At 46.7% G+C, this 19,906-nt stretch overlaps 1 protein-coding gene across 3 annotated transcripts; it reads right to left on the bottom strand.

Moving 5' to 3' along the window:
• Positions 1 to 2,207: 2,207 nt before the first annotated feature.
• MPL (MPL proto-oncogene, thrombopoietin receptor) lies at positions 2,208 to 17,323 on the bottom strand. Of its 3 annotated transcripts, none has more exons than XM_040407821.1 (12): positions 17,047 to 17,323; positions 15,207 to 15,381; positions 12,515 to 12,705; positions 11,978 to 12,123; positions 11,728 to 11,884; positions 10,888 to 10,999; positions 9,890 to 10,053; positions 8,499 to 8,641; positions 8,139 to 8,298; positions 7,625 to 7,712; positions 6,020 to 6,107; positions 2,208 to 2,326 (listed from the first exon to the last, which is right to left on the bottom strand). In XM_040407821.1, exons 1-12 carry the CDS (start codon positions 17,129 to 17,131, stop codon positions 2,300 to 2,302), a joined length of 1,536 nt encoding a protein of 511 aa, XP_040263755.1. In that variant the 5' UTR covers positions 17,132 to 17,323; the 3' UTR covers positions 2,208 to 2,299. The 3 variants fall into 3 exon arrangements, with proteins under 3 accessions (XP_040263755.1, XP_040263753.1, XP_040263754.1); XM_040407819.1 differs by lacking the exon at positions 2,208 to 2,326 and adding an exon at positions 5,040 to 5,553; XM_040407820.1 differs by lacking the exon at positions 2,208 to 2,326 and adding an exon at positions 5,040 to 5,553 and having other exon boundaries at positions 12,515 to 12,684; positions 17,047 to 17,321.
• Positions 17,324 to 19,906: the final 2,583 nt, after the last annotated feature.

Here is a 19,906-nt window from a genome sequence, read left to right as displayed (position 1 = left end):
TCCCCGAAAATAAGACAGTGTCTTATATTAATTTTTGCTCCCAAAGATGCGCTAGGTCTTATTTTCAGGGGATGTCTTATTTTTCCATGAAGAAAAATACGGTACACATTTATTGTTGAACAAAAAAAAAGGAAATCAGGGTGGGGAGGGGGATCACTTAAAATGAAACGGGGGGATCAGAAGGGGGAATCAAAATGGTACAGGAGAATCAGAGGGGGGGGATTACTACAGCATTTTAGTACCCCCTTCTGATCCTCCTGTGTCATATTGATTCCCCCCTCTGATCCCCCTATGTCATTTTAAATGATCCCCCTCCCCACCCTGATACCCCTGTGTCATTTTGATTCCCCCCTCTGATCACCCTGTGTCATTTTAATTACCGTTTTTAGTCTCCCTCCCCCATCTTCACCAGACATCCCCCCACCTTCCATCAGATATTCCCCCCCCCTACCTGTCACCCCGTCCCCTGTGTGTCCGTGCCAGCCAAGTTGTGAGACTCCATCAGGGCAGAGCGAGCAGCGGGCGGAAGAAGGCGGCAGCTTGTCCTGGCGGCGGCTGCGGCCAATCAGTGAGCTCCTTACATTCAGGGGTGGCTTGCTTTATAATCGGGGAGTCATTATGTCCGGCCGATACTTTATAATCGGAGAGGCATTATTTTCGGGGGATGCTTTATTATCGGGGAGGCCTTATTTTCGGGGGATGCTTTATAATCGGGGAGGCCTTATTTTCGGGGGGATGCCTTATATTACAGCGATAGGCAAAACTAGAGGTAGGTCTTATTTTCGGGGGATGTCTTATTTTCGGGGAAACACGGTAATAACCAAATCACAATTCCCAACAGTCCCTTGACCTGACCCTCCATAATACGCCTGACTCTACTCCTAACCCTAGTTATATCCAAATCTCTAACCCTATCCCTATTAACCCATCCCTTCCCATTACACATCACTCTATCCTCAACTCTTATAATGATCATAGTACACTTGCTAACAATGCTACCCCTAACCCACTGCACATAACTCTTCACCATGACCACATCTGACCTCCCCGATACCACAATCCATATCTCTACCCCTAAACCTATTGCTTTCCACTGTATATTACTCTACCCAAACCCTAACCTATCCCATTGCACATCACAGTTTGGCGGGTTCACTCCCCAATTTCTGTGCCAATTATGTGGAACAAACCTTTCTCCGAATGCTCATTCCCAAGAGGTGCCAAAAGGTCCCAAGACTGTGGACACCTCCTCGTTTTTGGGCAGCACGGTGCTCTATGTAGACAGCAATCTTCTGCCGAGAAGCAATGAACCTGTGTGAAGCAGGGACCTACACAGATGGGGCTCTATAGCAAACTGTTTCCCAGGATGTATTCATCAATCTTTTCCAAAGAATGTAGAATACAAAGTGCAAAGCCCCAGATTTCCGATGAATTGCATTTTTTTTTTATTCAAGTGGAAGAAATTTTAAATAAATACAAACTGTAATTTAAAAAAAATAGCTTTTGGCCTCAACCGCTTAATCTGACTTTTATGTTGGCAAACGTGGAAGAGGTGCTTCAAAAATATGGAGCTTATTCTGAGCACTTTATTTCTCAATGTATTTACATGAGACAACTGGCAAAATACACTGATAAACTTCCTTCTTGCCTGAAGCCACCACTAGGGGGAGCTGAGTGCATAGGAATTTATACAATTACAATGAAAGCTGGAATTATCTCTTTGCATTGAGCTCCCAAAAGTGGCAGCTGCATGAAAATGCAGGGAGGAGAAGAAGTAGTTTAAGTCTGTCTGACTGACGAAAGGGAAGCGTTCCCTCCTGGCAATCGCCTGCTCACTAACAGAGGAGACCGCTGCTGTTACATGCAGCGATGTCCTCCTCGGCATGAGGAGAAGCTATCATTATGATATCGCTCGTCCCCATGATCTGCCGCTGCTTAAAAATCATAATTGCCCAAAGAACGAGATTTTGATCATTCATCGGGCAATGGTGGTATTACCCTGCGAGATGATCGCTAACGAGCCTTTGTATGAACACTCATTAGGTGTAATGCAGGCTTTAGTGCTGAGCACTCCTTCCTCCCGGCTCGTAGCAGTCGCAGGGTCTGTCCATGTTGCAGGAACACCCCCGGCATGAGGACGAGCGACTGCAGTAGCCATTGCTCAGCCCCGTACAGTGGAGGCGATGGCTTCATGTAAATGCAGCTCCGATGGATCGTACCGCCGAGCCGACCTGTTCATGGAGCAGACTCCAGCCCAGCACGTTCTTCCAGCTCCTGTCACTTCATGTCTCCTCCTCGATTACTCAGGTATGAGGAGCCGCTTCACCTGCGTCACCCAGAAGACAATGAAAAATATAGATTAATGTATGCAGAAAATATCTTATTAAAGAATTTCACCCAGATCCTCCTGGGGCTGAATACACCGGCGAGTACGGAGATATTCCAAGATTTCTCTGCTGCATTCTAGGGTTTGTCTATCACAACATGTACATTGGTTAAAGGACCGGCCAGGCGCCAGGTTATCGGATATTCTGGATTACTGGGCTGTCATAGAGTGAAGTTCTGGATTATCAAATGCTGAATTAAAGGATTTTTACTGTACAAGGATTACATATTATGTGGTTAATTTCTGCAATAGGGCCACGCGGCGATTCTCTCTGTCCGACCTTGCATCTACTACTGAATTATACTGACATAACGCTGTCAGTATAATACAGTAGATGCAAGGTCTTGCAGAGACACACAGCATTATAAATCAGTATAATACCTTGTGCTCCTTGGAAACGAGCAGTGTCCATAACGGGAAATCACGCTCCGACACAGAGTGCGATTTCCGCACAAGACACGTTCGTCTAAAATTATAGCAAGAGGAATAGGAACAATATGTGATATCCATGTAGGTGTGTGTACTGGAAGCCATACTGAAGTTGTGCTGCCATCTACTGGTCATTTGTAGTATTAGTGTTGGATAATGTAGGTGCACAAGGACGCTTTAGTCACCTGACTAAGGCTGCTTTCACCCTAGCGTTAATATTTTCCGGTATTGAGATCCGTCATACGGTCTCAATACCAGAAAAAAACGCTTCCGTTTTTTCCCCATTCATCGTCAAAGGGGACAAAACGTAACTGAACTGAACGGAGATCTCCAAAATTCATTCCATTCCGTTATCATACCGGAGAGCAGCGTGCTGCGGTTTGCTTTCCGTCCTGGGATGTGGAGCAAGACGGATCCGTCATGACCCACAATGCAAGTCAATGGGGACGGATCCGTTTTCTCAATAGAAAACGGATCCGTCCCCCATTGACTTTCAATGGAGTTCATGACGTCTTGGCTATGTTATAGATAATACAACCGGATCCTTACATAACGGATGCAGCTGGCTGTATTTTCAGTAATGGTAGTGTTTTTGCTGAACCCTGCCAGATCCAGCAAAAACGCAAGTGTGAAAGTAGCCTTAAATTACATAATTCATTCAGGCCTTTAAAGGGCCTGTCCGGTCTCTTGCTGGAGGAGGAGGGGGTGGGGATAGCCTAAAATAAAGAGTTCAGCTGCGCCTACCTCTCAGATCCAGCGCCACTGCTCCGGTTTTCCTGGTCAGGCTACGCTTACTAGGCTGCAGCCGTCGAGACTATTGCAACAGACGCCACATCTGTCCACAGGTTGTGCGTGGTATTGCAGCTCATCTCCATTCACCTCAATAGATGATTTTTTTAATCCTGAACCCCTAAGTAAGTCTTAGATAAAATGTCATAGTATATATGTATAATGTAAATGTCTGGGAACACCGGAAGGACAAACTCAGCTCTGCTATATGCTGTCGGTCAGTATAGCAGTATCTACATTTAAAGTTCTATGAAGGTAAAACGTAAAATCGTAATGGATCAATTGGAGTGAAGAATGTGATAAAACCAATGGAACTAGAGTGACACTGCCATCTCCGGGCCACGTGCAGGTATTACACTGTGTCTGTCGGGGGGCGCAATGCACATGACTGTATGAGAGGGGCTCTCCCACAAATGACATTTATCATCCATCCACAGGCCAGGAGATACACGTAAGATCGCTGGTGTCCCCAACACCTCTCTATTGACTTCTATGAGGGAGCACCGGGTACGTCAGAGCATTATACCGACAGGTCATCTCATCAATTTAGGGATTATTCTTTAGAGAAGGGAAGCAGAAAGACCCCTTAATGAATTATCCACATTTCCCAGTCCCACCATTAAAAGTAATACTTGACCTTCCATGTAGCAGATGGCAATGAGACCTAGACCCTTCGGTATTGAAATTAATTAATTCCCCCAATCCAATTTTCCCTTAACATCAACGGTTGGGGGAAGAGCCTGTATGGTGGCCTTAGAGCCACCAGTTCCACCTATCTGCCTATTATAAGCAGTTGGGGGGGGGGGGGGGGGGGAGCTCATTTGAACTGTAAATGCAAATAGAAAAGAAGAACAAAATATAAATAAATAATAATGTTTATTACATTATCAGATTAGATCAAGCGTTAGTTATAGGGAGTCTGAACCTCACTGCAACAAATGATACATCATAAGTGACACAGATACAATATGTTACACTGTTACATCCTGCAGTAACTATCATGGCAGACATGGGTGCCTGTAGAACGATCACGTGAGAATCCCATCCACTGCTCATTTTTTTCACTGCCACCCCAGCTTCGTCATTTGTGGGATTCACTAGAAAAAAAAAAAAAGTCCTTCCCTGTCTATAGAAGCAATCCCCCATGATATCCTCTAAGGAGGTCCGCATAATGGGGAAGATCCTTCCATCAGTAGTTTTATATCAGTGAAAAGGACACCTTCTAGAAACGTGCGCAGTGGTGCACGGACCTCGAGTAGAAAATATTGCAATAACTTTATAAGAGCCGCAAGTAAAAACAAAAAACAAACAACTAACAACTAATCCAGAACTGAGGACTAATGAGGAGAGCAAACGAAAAAGTAAAAGGAAGAAAAAAAGAAAAATGGTGGCTAGGGCGATATCATCTGCTGTCTTCAACCTGTGGCTCTTCAGCGGTTGCAAAACTACAACTCCCAGCATGCCTTGATAACCTATAACTGTCAGCGGACACTAGGAGTGTCAGTTTCAGTCACAGGTTGGAGATTACTGCTCTGCTCCACGTCTCCTCCAAAAAACTGTGGCAATTTTTAAAGATTTGCCCCAATGAGAATGGATCCATAGTGATCGCTAAATTCATATCCAATGTTTTCAGGACGGATATCTTCTTCCTATACAGTGTTCATGTCAATGTGCCTTTGTCATCATCACAGCGAGCTCCAGACAGTGGGCAGGTACGTCTTGTTGGTGAGGCCACTGGGAGGCTGACTATTGGCGCTGAGGTCTGGATTCACCTCCAGAGGCTCCAGGTTTGGCCAGTATTCCTCATTCTGGTAGCTCAGTGGAGCCAGCTGAACATAGTCCCGGGATACCTGCTGACCTTCACTGGTTAGTGTCAGTTCACAGAGGATCTCCAAACGTGACGGTTGCGCTGCTTCCTCTAGAGGCTTCTGATACGGAGTAGAATCAGGCTGCGAGAAGAACACAGTGGTCACACAATAAATCGGACTATTGCAGCCATATTAACTCTCATGGGGAAAATATCACTGTCCCCGGGTCAATTCCTTTCTTCTTCTTCTCTCATTTGTGCCAAATCAGGTCTCTAAGTTGTTGTTTTTTTAACCAGTCTAACTGCAAAAAATGCTGGGAAGTGTAGTGCTATAGTGAGAACAGTGCAGGAGGACGTAGCGAACGTCTCATCTGGCTTAGAGTTTCTTAGAAATCAATAAAGCTACAGCCTGGGCCATAATTCCTGGAACAGAAATACCATATTCTGTAGGAGCAGTAATTATGGACACATTGCTGCCCGGAGTTACCAGAAATGACTGAATTAAAATTTTAATCTACATTTCAAAAGATGTCAACTGTAGGAATCATTAATTATATTGATGCTGACAACTTTGTATTTATGATAATGAAGTCTTACTAGGAGTTTACCTGATACTGTTTCTGGATCTCAGCCAGGAATGTGTCCAGCACTCGGTGAAGATTCGGTAAAGGAGGCCACAACTTGTCTTTCAGCTTCCTAAAGAAAAAGTATCTTATAAACATGAAATATTCTATAGAATAACACACAGGTATTTATATTAATATACTATTATGTATTGTTTTTGCTGCAGTTTGGCCATTACCAGAGCAACATCTTGGCGTTATTTTGCCAGGTCCAAAGATTCACATTGCTGTTTCCATCCCTGTACCTAGTCAGAGTGGCTGGTAGGTGCCTTGCCTTCCCCCTACAACAATGCCCCTGGTAGCTGCATTGCTACAGAAGTTACAATATAGCAAATAAGACCTACAAACAAATCTTAATCAGACAATAAAGGAGGAGATAAAGGCACTCAGGGACCACCCACTTAGCCATGAACTTGCAGCTCCACAGGAAATACCCACTGAGCAGTAAACCTGCAACTCCAACTCCATAGGAAAAACCCACTTATTTCTAAACCTGCAGCTCCACAGGTGACACCCACTGAGCTCTAGACCTGCAGCTCCACAGGTGACACCCACTGACCCCCATCCTGCAGCTCCACAGGGATCGCCCACTGAGCTCTGAACCTGCAGCTCTACAGGTGACACCCACTGAGCTCTAGACCTGAAGCTCCACAGGTGACACCCACTGACCCCCATCCTGCAGCTCCACAGGTGACACCCACTGAGCTCTGAACCTGCAGCTCCACAGATGACACCCACTGACCCCCATCCTGCAGCTTCACAGGGATCACCCACTGAGCTCTGAACCTGCAGCTCCACAGGTGACACCCACTGATCTCTGAACCTGCAGCTCCACAGGTGACACCAACTGAGCTCTAGACCTGAAGCTCCACAGGTGACACCCACTGACCCCCATCCTGCAGCTCCACAGGGATCACCCACTGATCTCTGAACCTGCAGCTCTACAGGTGACACCCACTGAGCTCTAGACCTGAAGCTCCACAGGTGACACCCACTGACCCCCATCCTGCAGCTCCACAGGGATCACCCACTGATCTCTGAACCTGCAGCTCCACAGGGATCACCCACTGACCCCCACCCTGCAGCTCCACAGGGATCACCGACTGATCTCTGAACCTGCAGCTCCACAGGTGACACCCACTGAGCTCTAGACCTGCAGCTCCACAGATGACACCCACTGAGCTCTAGACCTGCAGCTCCACAGATGACACCCACTGAGCTCTAGACCTGCAGCCCCACAGATGACACCCACTGAGCTCTAGACCTGCAGCTCCACAGATGACACCCACTGAGCTCTAGACCTGCAGCTCCACAGATGACACCCACTGAGCTCTAGACCTGCAGCCCCACAGATGACACCCACTGAGCTCTAGACCTGCAGCTCCACAGATGACACCCACTGAGCTCTAGACCTGCAGCCCCACAGATGACACCCACTGAGCTCTAGACCTGCAGCTCCACAGATGACACCCACAGACCCCCATCCTGCAGCTCCACAGGGATCACCCACTGAGCTCTGAACCTGCAGCTCCACAAGCAGACATGTCAGGGAAAGTAGGTCTTAAAAGAAGATGTTCTTTTTTTACTTGCCTGTAAAGTGAGGGGAAGACACAAGGCAGGCAAAGTACAGCAGCCAGGAAAATGAGAATGGAAATGATGATCACTGGAGTCACCCAGGCTGCAAAAGAGGAACAGACCGTAATATTTACTGATCGGCTATGACAGCTTCCATTAGTGTTATGACCCAGCTTTCCTAGAAGCCTGAATGGCAGATGTGCTTAGTTCACATTTAGCTTAATTTGACCTTTTCCTGGGTGATAACCCTTTTGAAAATGTTTAATGGTGGGCACACCGGTTTCCACTTATTGTTTCTGTGTACAGATATATACATACTGTATATTGACTTCAGATTGACTTTATTTTTGGTGGCCATCCCTGTCACTATACAGTATATTCCAATCACTTCTTTCCTGTGAGAGTTTTGCTGCACATCCCCATGGAATTACAAAGCTGATCTTCTACCAAACCCATTTAATATTACAAGTGTTTTTTTTTTTCTGGTGCCCTTATACAGAACCTACGACCCTCCTGTAATATTTCTCACCAATACTGGAAGGAGATTTGGTGGAGACTCTTGCAGACCACTGGCTCCAGGATCCTTGGATTTCCTTTTGGTTGGGACTTGCTCTGATTTGCAGGGTATAGCTTGTATCAGAGACCATGGACATCAGCTTGCTGTTAACACCAGACGGGACCTGCAGAGTCTGATATAAAGCACACTAAGAGCCCAGGTTCACAGTGTGCTGCCACAGCCAGACATGTAACCTGAAGTCTATGGGCCCCAATGCAATATCTGTAACAGGGCCCCCTCAGCCAAATACACTTCCCAACCATGTCTCGCCCACCTCACCCACTGCTATGGCCCCCGCTCCTTCTCATCTCTTCCTCTCATCTTATACTTTACCGTCCAGGACTTCTCATTGTCAATTGAAAAGCGGATCTGATAGATCAGGTGTTTTCCGAGACCTGGGATTGGACTTGTCCAGTTAAGAGCCAGCTTGTTCCCAGGCAGTCGATGGATGTGCAGCTCTGGGGCTGGTGGGAGCACTGTGTTCAGGAAAAACTGAGTTAGTTCTCTACTAGGATATATGCAGAATTTACAAATAATAAGCAAACAATAAGCTACACCTCCTGGGATCTCCTCAGGGGCTGGACTAGGACTAGGAGCACCATACTCACCACTCGCTGGGCCCTGAAAATAAATCCATGTGTCCTCCTCTCAAGCCCCTTCCTGATTTTGCGTCCCATAGTAGCCATTTCACCTTCTCCCATGGTAGCTACGCCCCTGCACCTTGGGATCTCCTCAGGGGCTAAACAAGCTTTCATGATGCTCAAGGCAGGAATTCCAGAAATTCCCTCCTCTCAGTCCTTGAACCACATTTGGCTCTGCCAACCATGAATATTGGGAAACACTGGGGGTGTCCCAATCTAAGCTGATACAGTAGTTCGATCACACCAAGAGGGTACTGTGTGGAAATGGAACATTAATGAGAAAAATGCCTTCAATACCTGATGGCTTGGAGGACTCCCTCCTGTACTCATGTTCACATGTAATGTGCCTGGTTCACCAGCAGGTGGCAGCGAACACGGCAGAGGTGTATGTAGATAGAATGGAACTTACCATCCTCTGGAGAGAAGTGGGCGAGCCCTACTTCCTGCAGGAAGGGTGGGGACCAGTTAGTTCCAGTCTAGCTTACCCCCGCTGCTATGGAAAGGGTGTGCAGGGGCACGTCTCTGTTTGACGTGCCCAAGCCAGGCAGAGCACCTTAAGCTCTGCTGGCCATGGAGGCCAAAGCTTGAAGCCTCAGGAGCCAGGAGGAAAGTTCCCTGGCATAACCTAGAGTCAGACTACAAAGTAAAGTGCAGCATACAGAAGAAGCTGAGTTATACAGCCAGCCTGTCAGTACAGCAGAGTCAGAGAGCAACAAAGACATAGCAGAGTTGAGTTTGCCTGCCAGTTTAATGCTAAAGCCTGCTGGAACTAAGACAAATCCTGAAACTATTTGGAGAAATGTTTATTCAAGTAAAGCGGCCATTGAACTTAATCTCAAAGTCTGGACTCCAGTTATTCTTTTATCCCTCAATCATTCCCCCTATTTATTGCTTCGGAGGCAAAGCCTGGGGTCCAGCGGTATCCAGGTAGGAGCACTGTGACACACATAAAAACACAGATAGGCCGCAGTATACCACTCGGCATTCCTACACCTGGGAAGTTATATAGAGGGCCCTGGGCGGAGGCGCCCGTTGCACATCTGGACCTGGAGTCAATGTAGTCTTGTCCTGAGGAGCACTTACCTACATGGTTGATCCAGAAGGGCTTATGATAATATAAGTCTTCCTTCCCATCCACAAATGTTACTTTCAGTGTCACAGACATGGACCTGTCGTTTCTTGATGGGAACACACAGTGACAGTCCCTCGGATGTGCAGAGTCCTCGCACGGCTGCCATGTGGAGGTGCTGCGTACAGGAAGAGAGCATCAGATCGGACAAGATATAAGCCTTGTAGTGGATTTGGGTCATCTTGGTGCTACATGACGAGGGGACATCCTCTGCGTCTGGAGGAAAGAAGGTTTCTACACAAACATAGAAGAGGATTCTTTACGGTAAGAGCAGTGAGACTATGGGACTCTCTGCCTGAGGAGGTGGTGATGGTGAGGACAATAAAGGAGTTCAAGAGGGGCCTGGATGTATTTATGGAGCGTAGTAATATTACAGGATATAGCTACTAGAGAGGGGTCGTTGATCCAGGGAGTTATTCAGATTGGAGTCGGGAAGGAATTTTTTTCCCCTTAAGTGGAGAAAATTGGCTCTGGATCAACTTTCAGAATAACAAGCTGGATGGACGGAGGGCTTTTTTTGGCTTTATATACTATGTTACTATGTTAAGACATAATGCCCCTGCAAGGCTGCCCCCCACCACCCATATGTAGAAGGCAACACATAGAGCTGTCCTCAGTCTGTATGAGAAGTTAGACTTGCTTATGGATATCTTACATGGAGAAGAAGAAGACCTGATGCTCACGAGGTGCAGAACTCTAGATTGTAGGGGGCAACCCCATAATGCAGCCACCAGCCCCATCTGCCGTGGGAGCCAAAACTAGTGCATGGTGGCACTAGTAGCAGATCATGTAGCGGAGGACGCCAGCGCTGCTGATGCGTCTACTGACTACAATCCCCAACATCTCATATGGCATCATTCCATAAGACGCCATATGACACTATAGCATCTCTTTCTGCTCCAGGTCTTGCTGGTTGGTGCATGGATTGAGCTATGAGACATCTTACACCTACCTCTCTTGTCCATATCTATAGTGCACCTGGAGGAAAGAGGCGTCCATCTTTTCATCCCACTTGCAGCAGACCTGAGAGAGGTCAGAGGTGAAGCAGTGGAGCCCAATGTTTTCTGGGAAGAGCAACGTATCTCAGGATTAGTTTCTCTGACCATGGCAGAACATACTGCAGCACACCTTCACAAAATAATGAATCTGCTTTTCTGTAACTGCTTTGAAATAATTTATTGTAACAATCTGTGCTGCACTGTAAAGCATTGTGTCCAGGGCAGATCTCAAACAACCAATCCACAGACTCTAGATGGGAGAGTCCCCAGTTATCTCCACATGTCTGCCCCTGAACCCCATACTGGTACCTCTTACATGACCCATGACTTTGAATGAAACAAAAAACATATTTTTTGCGCAGCTCACCCTCAATTTGCGTAATCCAGACACTCCCATAATATGAAGAAAAAGGCAGCACGGATGAATCCCCCGATCTGGGGTCATGAGAGACTTCAGTAACACATTTTCAATAGGTCCAGCGCCTTGGAATTTAAAATTAAACGTCCCTCGAGGACACTATGGAGGTTTTTTATTTATGTAAATAAAAGTTACGTTTTATTTTAAATTCCAAGGCGCTGGACCCTAAGTGTGAAGTCAAAAAATGAGGAACACAGGATGACCGAAGATTAAAAACCTAGAGTTGCCGAAGCAGCTGCCAATATCTACCCACATCAAAGGGTCCATGGGCTGAGATATGGGGAGCTTTTTGTCTGCAGGGTCACAGGTGAGGAATCTGCCAAACAGCACCTAATATCTTAGCTTCCCTGTGAGGCTGACCGCAGACTCTACCTACCTGCAAACTCCAGACCATTGAAGGTGACAGCCCCGGACCAGGGACCCCATAGTGATGGCTTCTCCGCCTTCCATGATGTGCGGACCCGGAGGTGGTAGAGCTGAATGGGCCTGAGGTGCGGGAGCAGAACCTCCTTCATCTCCTCTGCTATCACAGACTGTATAGAAACACAAGGCGGAGGCAGAAGGTTATATGTGTCCATCAGGGTGGGGAGAGGGGGCCCTGCAGGTGCAGGAGGAAGGTCGCCCACCTCGTGCTGCTCCTCAGTCGACCAGAACTGGACCTCGTATTTGAACATAAAGTTCATATCCATATCCGGAGGTTTCCAGGTGACTCGGAACCGTTCAGTACTTTCTTCCCACACGACCTTTATGTCCTGCGGAGGCGGTAATATCGCTGCAAGACAAAACATGGAGGAGAATTACTGACCTCCCCCACCCTGGCTGCCAGGAGGAGCAGAGAGAGGGATGGGGGGGCTTACAGGTGACAGTGAAAGCATTACATGAGAGCTAATATGGCTGCTCAAAGATCCAGACAGCTACTTCCTGCCCCAGAAACTAAGGGCAGGAGGAAGAGACTGCACAGGAGGAAGAGACTGCACAGGAGGGAGAGACTGCACATAAGGAGTCAGCGGTACAGGTGAGTCTTAGTTTTCGGCCCACCCTGCACTGACAGGATGTTATATTACATCATGCGGATATACTTTTATGGCAGCCTGTACTCTGCACCCTCCCGGCACAGTGTAGACAGCGCCCAGATACCTGCAGGAAAAATCCTGAGCTCTTACCAAAAAGCTCTAATTCGAATGTGCGGCTGCGCAGAGTCTGGTTTGTCATCTTGTCCTTCACACAAACATTAAGGTCATTGAACAGGACGACCTCGTCATCCTCGCAGACGTAGAGGGTGCGACGACCAGGACCCGTCTGTACCGAGAGCTCACAGTCCTTCTCCGATTCCCTGTGGGGAATGAAAACAAGTCTGATCTTTTAGTGTCCAATCATCAATGTATCATCAATTGTATTTCACTTTTAGGTTTTGTTTTTCTCAGTCTTTTTTTTTTTTTTTGGAGGGGGGGGGGGGGGTGCTTGGGCAGCGTCTATCTTAAAGTTGAGCTCCGGATCTGGTGGAGAACTGTTAGGGGGTGAATATGCTTTCATAGTATAAATTGTATGCTTTCATTTTCTTGCTGTCCAGCAAACCTCTCTCTGTCCACTATTACTTCTGCAGACTAAGGACTCTTTCACACCTGCGTTCTTTTCTTCCGGCATAGAGTTCCGTCGTCGGGGCTCTATGCCGGAAGAATCCTGATCAGGATTATCCTAATGCATTCTGAATGGAGAGAAATCCGTTCAGGAAGCATCAGGATGTCTTCAGTTCCGGAACGGAACGTTTTTTGGCCTGAGAAAATACCGCAGCATGCTGCGCTTTTTGCTCCGGCCAAAAATCCGGAACACTTGCCGCAAGGCCGGATCCGGAATTAATTCCCATTGAAAGGCATTGATCCGGATCCGGCCATAAGCTAAACGTCGTTTCGGCGCATTACCGGATCCAACATTTAGCTTTTTCTGAATGGTTACCATGGCTGCCGGGACCCTAAAGTCCTGGCAGCCATGGTAAAGTGTAGCGGGGAGCGGGGGAGCGGTATACTTACCGTCCGTGCGGCTCCCGGGGCGCTCCAGAGTGACGTCAGGGCGCCCCAAGCGCATGGATCATGTGATCACATGGATCACGTCATCCATGCGCATGGGGCGCTCTGACGTCACTCTGGAGCGCCCCGGGAGCCGCACGGACTGTAAGTATACCGCTCCCCCGCTCCCCGCTCCTACTATGGCAACCAGAACTTTAATAGCGTCCTGGGTGCCATAGTAACACTGAACGCATTTGGAAGACGGATCCATCTTCAAATGCTTTCAGTACACTTGCGTTTTTCCGGATCCGGAGTGTAATTCCGGCAAGTGGAGTACACGCTGGATCCGGACAACGCAAGTGTGAAAGAGGCCTAAGGCACTGTTCACACTAACATCCAGCATTATCACCCATTACAGAGTGTGAGATGCCTGCAGCCGAGTGACCTCGGAGAGGCAGAGCTGCAGGTAAACAAAGTGTTTATGTTTCTTTAGTATAACTGCCTTTTTATATATATATTAAGTAGACTGAGAGCTCCTCTGTAATGAGTTATTATGTTTCATTTGTAACATTTGTTTTGGAAATGTAAAGTGTGTGTATCCCTTTAAGGGCTCATGCACACAAACGTATTTTCTTTCCGCTTCCTTTACTTTTTTTTCCGGACCGTATGCGGAACCATTCACTTCAATGGGTCCGCAAAAACAACGGAAGGTACTCAGTGTGCATTCCGTTTCCATTTCCGTATTTCCGTTCCGCAAAAAAGTTGTGCATGTCCTATTATTTTCAGCAAATCACGGTCCGAGGCCCCTTTCAAGTCCGCAAAAAATACGGAATGCACATGAAACACATCCGTATGTCATCATTATCTGGCGGCATCTCGGCCCATGTAAACGGCCCTTTAGTCTCACGGTTATATTGTCTGGTCTGCACTTGTATCTATAGGTAAAAGAATACTTTGTGTCTCATTTATTATCAGTGAACGGAAACGTTCTTTTTGTATATCCAGAAGCTGAAGACTTGTACAGACCTGATACATCTCACAGCTGAGGGTTTGTCACAGTTGTATCCACTCTAGATATTCCTTCCTGAGCTAAACACATAAGCAGCAGAGACTGGCGCGTCCCTGTCCTGAGTCTTTGTTACAGTGTATCAGTGCATAACAGACTGTTATGCACACGAACGTATTTTCTTTCCGTGCCCCTTCCAGGTTTTTTGCGGACCGTATGCGGAACCATTCATTTCGATTACTCCGTGTGCATTCCGTTTCCGTATGTCCATATTTCCGTTCCACAAAAAATAGAAGATGTCCTATAATTGTCCGCATTACGGACAAGGATAGGACTGTTCTATGAAGGACCAGCTGTTCTGTTCCACAAAATACAGAATGCACACGGATGTCATCCGTATTTTTTGCGGATCTGTTTTTTGGGGACCGCAAAATACATACGGTCGTGTGCATGAGCCCTAAAACTGACACAGGATTGTCTAGACTGGATACAATTGTAACAAACCCCCAGCTGTGAGGAGTATTGGATCAGGAAGTGTTTTCAGAGTCTGGTTGCCAAAAAGAGCATTTCTGTTCAATGACAATTGTCAGAGATCTTGAAAATGGTGAAGAATTGAAGCATAAAGTAAAAGAGTATGAATGTGAAGGAGAGCACAGGGGATATGGGATCAGACAGCAGGGAAGGGTCTGTGCACAACCTGGTGACTGGGTGACCAAAGACCACACAAGACTCCTGCAAAATGGTGGATTATAAGTGCAACTTACTGTCCCCAATTCTAGCAAGAAGAAGCGGACAGGACAATGGTGAGCGACTTCTCACACTGATCGATCAGTCTCAGATACATACTTATCATAGCTGTAATGAAATCTATAGGGGGCATCTTCCCTTCTTGCATCAGCATCTGTCAGCAGCTCCTCAGCATCTGTCAGCAGCTCCTCAGCCCCCCAGTAACAGGTGACAGATTCCAGGTTTCTGGAGAAACAATGAGGGACGTCATGGTCTCCAGATAAGAGGATGAGGTCTGCAAAACATGAGATATGGGCCCAGCATAAGGACGAGTTCCGTACATTCACACCTGAGAGCACAGACAGCAGAGGCCCCTGTACAAGTATGTGGTCCCCAGCAGAATAGTGAGTGCAGCTCTGGAGTGTAATACAGGATGTAACTCAGGATCAGTACAGGATAAGTAATGTATGTACACAGTGACTCCACCAGCAGAATAGTGAGTGCCGCTCTGGAGTGTAATACAGGATGTAACTCAGGATCAGTACAGGATAAGTAATGTAATGTATGTACACAGTGACTGCACCAGCAGAATAGTGAGTGCAGCTCTGGAGTATAATACAGGATGTAACTCAGGATCAGTACAGGATAAGTAATGTATGTACACAGTGACTGCACCAGCAGAATAGTGAGTGCAGCTCTGGAGTATAATACAGGATGTAACTCAGGATCAGTACAGGATAAGTAATGTATGTACACAGTGACTGCACCAGCAGAATAGTGAGTGCAGCTCTGGAGTATAATACAGGATGTAACTCAGGATCAGTACAGGATAAGTAATGTATGTACACAGTGACTGCACCAGCAGAATAGTGAGTGCAGCTCTGGGGTATAATACAGGATGTAACTCAGGATCAGTACAGGATAAGTAATGTATGTACACAGTGACTGCACCAGCAGAATAGTGAGTGCAGCTCTGGAGTATAATACAGGATGTAACTCAGGATCAGTACAGGATAAGTAATGTATGTACACAGTGACTGCACCAGCAGAATAGTGAGTGCAGCTCTGGAGTATAATACAGGATGTAGCTCAGGGTCAGTACAGGATAAGTAATGTATGTACCCAGTGACTGCACCAGCAGAATAGTGAGTGCAGCTCTGGAGTCTATAATACAGGATGTAACTCAGGATCAGTACAGGATACGTAATGTATGTACACAGTGACTCCACCAGCAGAATAGTGAGTGCAGCTCTGGAGTATAATACAGGATGTAACTCAGGATCAATACAGGATAAGTAATGTATGTACACAGTGACTGCACCAGCAGAATAGTGAGTGCAGCTCTGGAGTCAATAATACAGGATGTAACTCAGGATCAGTACAGGATAAGTAATGTATGTACACAGTGACTCCACCAGCAGAATAGTGAGTACAGCTCTGGAGTATAATACAGGATGTAACTCAGGATCAGTACAGGATAAGTAATGTATGTACACAGTGACTGCACCAGCAGAATAGTGAGTGCAGCTCTGGAGTATAATACAGGATGTAACTCAAGATCAGTACAGGATAAGTAATGTATGTACACAGTGACTGCACCAGCAGAATAGTGAGTGCAGCTCTGGAGTATAATACAGGATGTAACTCAGGATCAGTACAGGATAAGTAATGTATGTACACAATGACTGCACCAGCAGAATAGTGAGTACAGCTCTGGAGTATAATACAGGATGTAACTCAGGATCAGTACAGGATAAGTAATGTATGTACACAGTGACTGCACCAGCAGAATAGTGAGTACAGCTCTGGAGTATAATACAGGATGTAACTCAGGATCAGTACAGGATAAGTAATGTATGTACACAGTGACTGCACCAGCAGAATAGTGAGTGCAGCTCTGGCGTCTATAATACATGGCACCATTCTTGAGAACCAGAAGATGCTCAGCTCCAGCACTTACCTTCTTCTGTAACTTTGTATTTTACAGCAGAGCAGAGCAAGATGACGAACGTGCACAAGGTGACAGGTAGATGTCTTCTCCTCATGGTTCCAGACGTGTTTCGGTCTCAGAAGCTGTAGCTCTTGATGTTCTGTCCACACTTATCTAACGTGATGGCTTGCAGCTTCAGGAAACCCCTTTCTTGAGGGGTAAAGGGGTGGCCCCATGAAGCAGCAGCCTGTGGTAAACACTGTGACAGTGACATGGCCGAGGCCCTCCGTGCATCCTGTTAGTGGCTGGTGCAGGAGGGTGAAGCCTGAGCAGCAGGAACCAGAGAAGGAAATAGGGGAGAAGATAAGAGACATTCCCCAATTTTACTCTAAGAATGTGAGGCTTCACATGGCGGCCGCACCTTGCAAGGATCAACAGGTGACGAGACATCGTTGTCCAACAAGGATCTTTCTTTAACCTGCGGATCTCCCACTGTTGCAAAACTACAACTCCCAGCATGCCCTGACAGCCACAAGCAGTGCAGTTTGGGATGATGTCTGAAATCTATCTATAGCTGTCAGTAAATATTAGGAGTTATAGTTCCATATCAGCTGAAGAACTACAGGTGGCCGACCACCACTAGCGTCCACGACTGATGTAACGGGACTTGTCACCATTGTACCCAGGCTACAGGTCGCCTGCGCTGATACATTGTCACAAAACTTCAAGAATGCAAAGAGATTCACGCTGTGTTTCCCTCACAGGGGTTCTAGCCTCTGAATGTAAAATATGAAAGTCTTCATTCACTGACAGCAGGCAGAGATCTGGAGAATACTGATAAATTGAACTACAAAGAGGTGAAAATAATAAACAGTCGCATTGACCCGATAATTATAGGAGCCTCGTACGATTTAGTGACATTAAGGGCTCGTTCACACGAACGTTTGTTGCGTTCCGTATCCGTTCCGTTTTTTGCGGAACCATCTACTGAAAATGTTATATGCCCAGCCCAATTTTTTCTATGTAATTACTGTATACTGTATAGGCCATACGGAAAAACGGAATGGAAAAACGGAACCGAAACGGAAACACAACGGAAACAAAAAACGGAACAACGGATCTGTGAAAAACGGACCGCAAAACACTGAAATAGCCATACGGTCGTGTGAAAGAGGCCTAAAGAGGACCTTTCATCTGGATATCCTTAAAATAGTGCGGCCCCCACTGATGTCTTGGCACTTTTTTTTTTCTGAAGAACCCCCCGTTCGTCCGCTGTGGTCCCCGTATCTTTTGGCGCCTCATATGCTAATGAGGCACCTCGGTTATACTAGGCGTGGACTTGTATTTCTCCTGGGCGCGGTTATCTTCTCCCTGGCTGCGAGCGCATCCAATCAGAGCGCCCCGCTCTTAGCCAGGGAGAAGGAGCTCAAGTTCTCGCGGGAGAAGGAGCTGCGATTTTCGTAAAAAAAAATGTGCAAAGACATCAGTGGGGGCCGCACTATAAGGGTCCATTCACACGTCCGCAATTTCATTCTGCATTTTGCGGAACGTAATTGCAGACCCATTAATTTCTATGGGGCAGCACGATGTGCAGCCTGGATCTGGAATTGCGGATCCGCAATTCCGTTCCCAAAAAAAATAGAACATGTCCTATTCTTGTCTAAAATTGTGGACAAGAATAGGCATTTTCTATTAAGGGCCGGCCATGTGCCGTCTGCAACATGCGGAACGCACTTTGCTGATGTCCGTGTTTTGTGGATCCATGGACCTATAAAAACACAGACGTGTGAATGGACCCTTAGGTAGGACAATAATTAGATTAAGGATATCCAGGTGAAAGGTCGTCTTTATAGCTTTATAAAACTACCCAGAAACACCTGCTTTAGGTCGGATTTGCATAAGCCCCGCCCCCTAAAAGGAACATTCCACAAGTAAGTCCTGCACAAATGTGATGGTTGGGAGGTACAAGCATTGGAGGTCCTCAGAGGGATGCTACACAGCAGGTGACCCCAGTGCCGCAGCCGTAGACACCTGGACCTGTATTTACACCGATGAAGATACAATGTATCACACTCCAGGCTCATGTTCTCCATATTTATACTTTGTAGCAGTTGCTTCCAGAAAGCAAATTGGGGAGGTTTCTACAGGTAGCAAAACTTTCATGAGTCCCTATAGATACATGTCCTTAGAGATTTATATACTGCATCTATAGGGTTCTTCCTGCATCCTATATACATTAAACCCATTCACTGTCTGGGCATTTGAGAAACTCTTTACATATGACTAAAGCACCTACCAACCCCCCCCCCCCCCCCCCAATCAGATTTTAGGGGTCATAGCCGAGCAAAAGTGGACAATCCCTTCAAAGGGTTTTCCCCATGATAGGCCCTGGATAACTCCGCCGGACACCAGCTAGGTGACTCTCTATCAGGGCTCATGCACATGGCCCTAGTTTTGGTCTGCATCCGATCCGTGTTTTTCGTGGATCGGATGTGGACCCGTTCATCTCAGTGGGGCCACAAAACATGTGCACATCACACACGCATGCTGTCTGAATCCGTAAGTCCATTCCGCAGCCTCGCAAAAAAAAAAAAAATAGAACATGTCCTATTCTTGCCTGTTTTGCGGCAGGGATAGGCTCTCAGCCGGTATCTGTGTTTTGCGGATCCACAATTCGTGAACTGCGAAAACGGATACGGTCATATGCAGGAGGCTTTAAAAGGGACCCGTCAGCAATCCTGATCTTCTGACATGTCGGTTTTGATTACTTTTCCATAAAATACCAATTCTGGAGCATCTTTTCTTATGAATCTGCATTGTGCCATTCCTCTGTTATTCCTCCTGGAAATGCATATTGACAGCTGGCATGACCGTTATCAAACAGCCAAGC

The sequence above is a fragment of the Bufo bufo genome, chromosome 9, assembly GCF_905171765.1.
Source record: "Bufo bufo chromosome 9, aBufBuf1.1, whole genome shotgun sequence".
Lineage (NCBI taxonomy): Eukaryota > Metazoa > Chordata > Amphibia > Anura > Bufonidae > Bufo > Bufo bufo.
The sequence above is the reverse complement of the archived record's forward strand: the minus strand, read 5'-3'. Positions and strand labels throughout refer to the sequence as shown.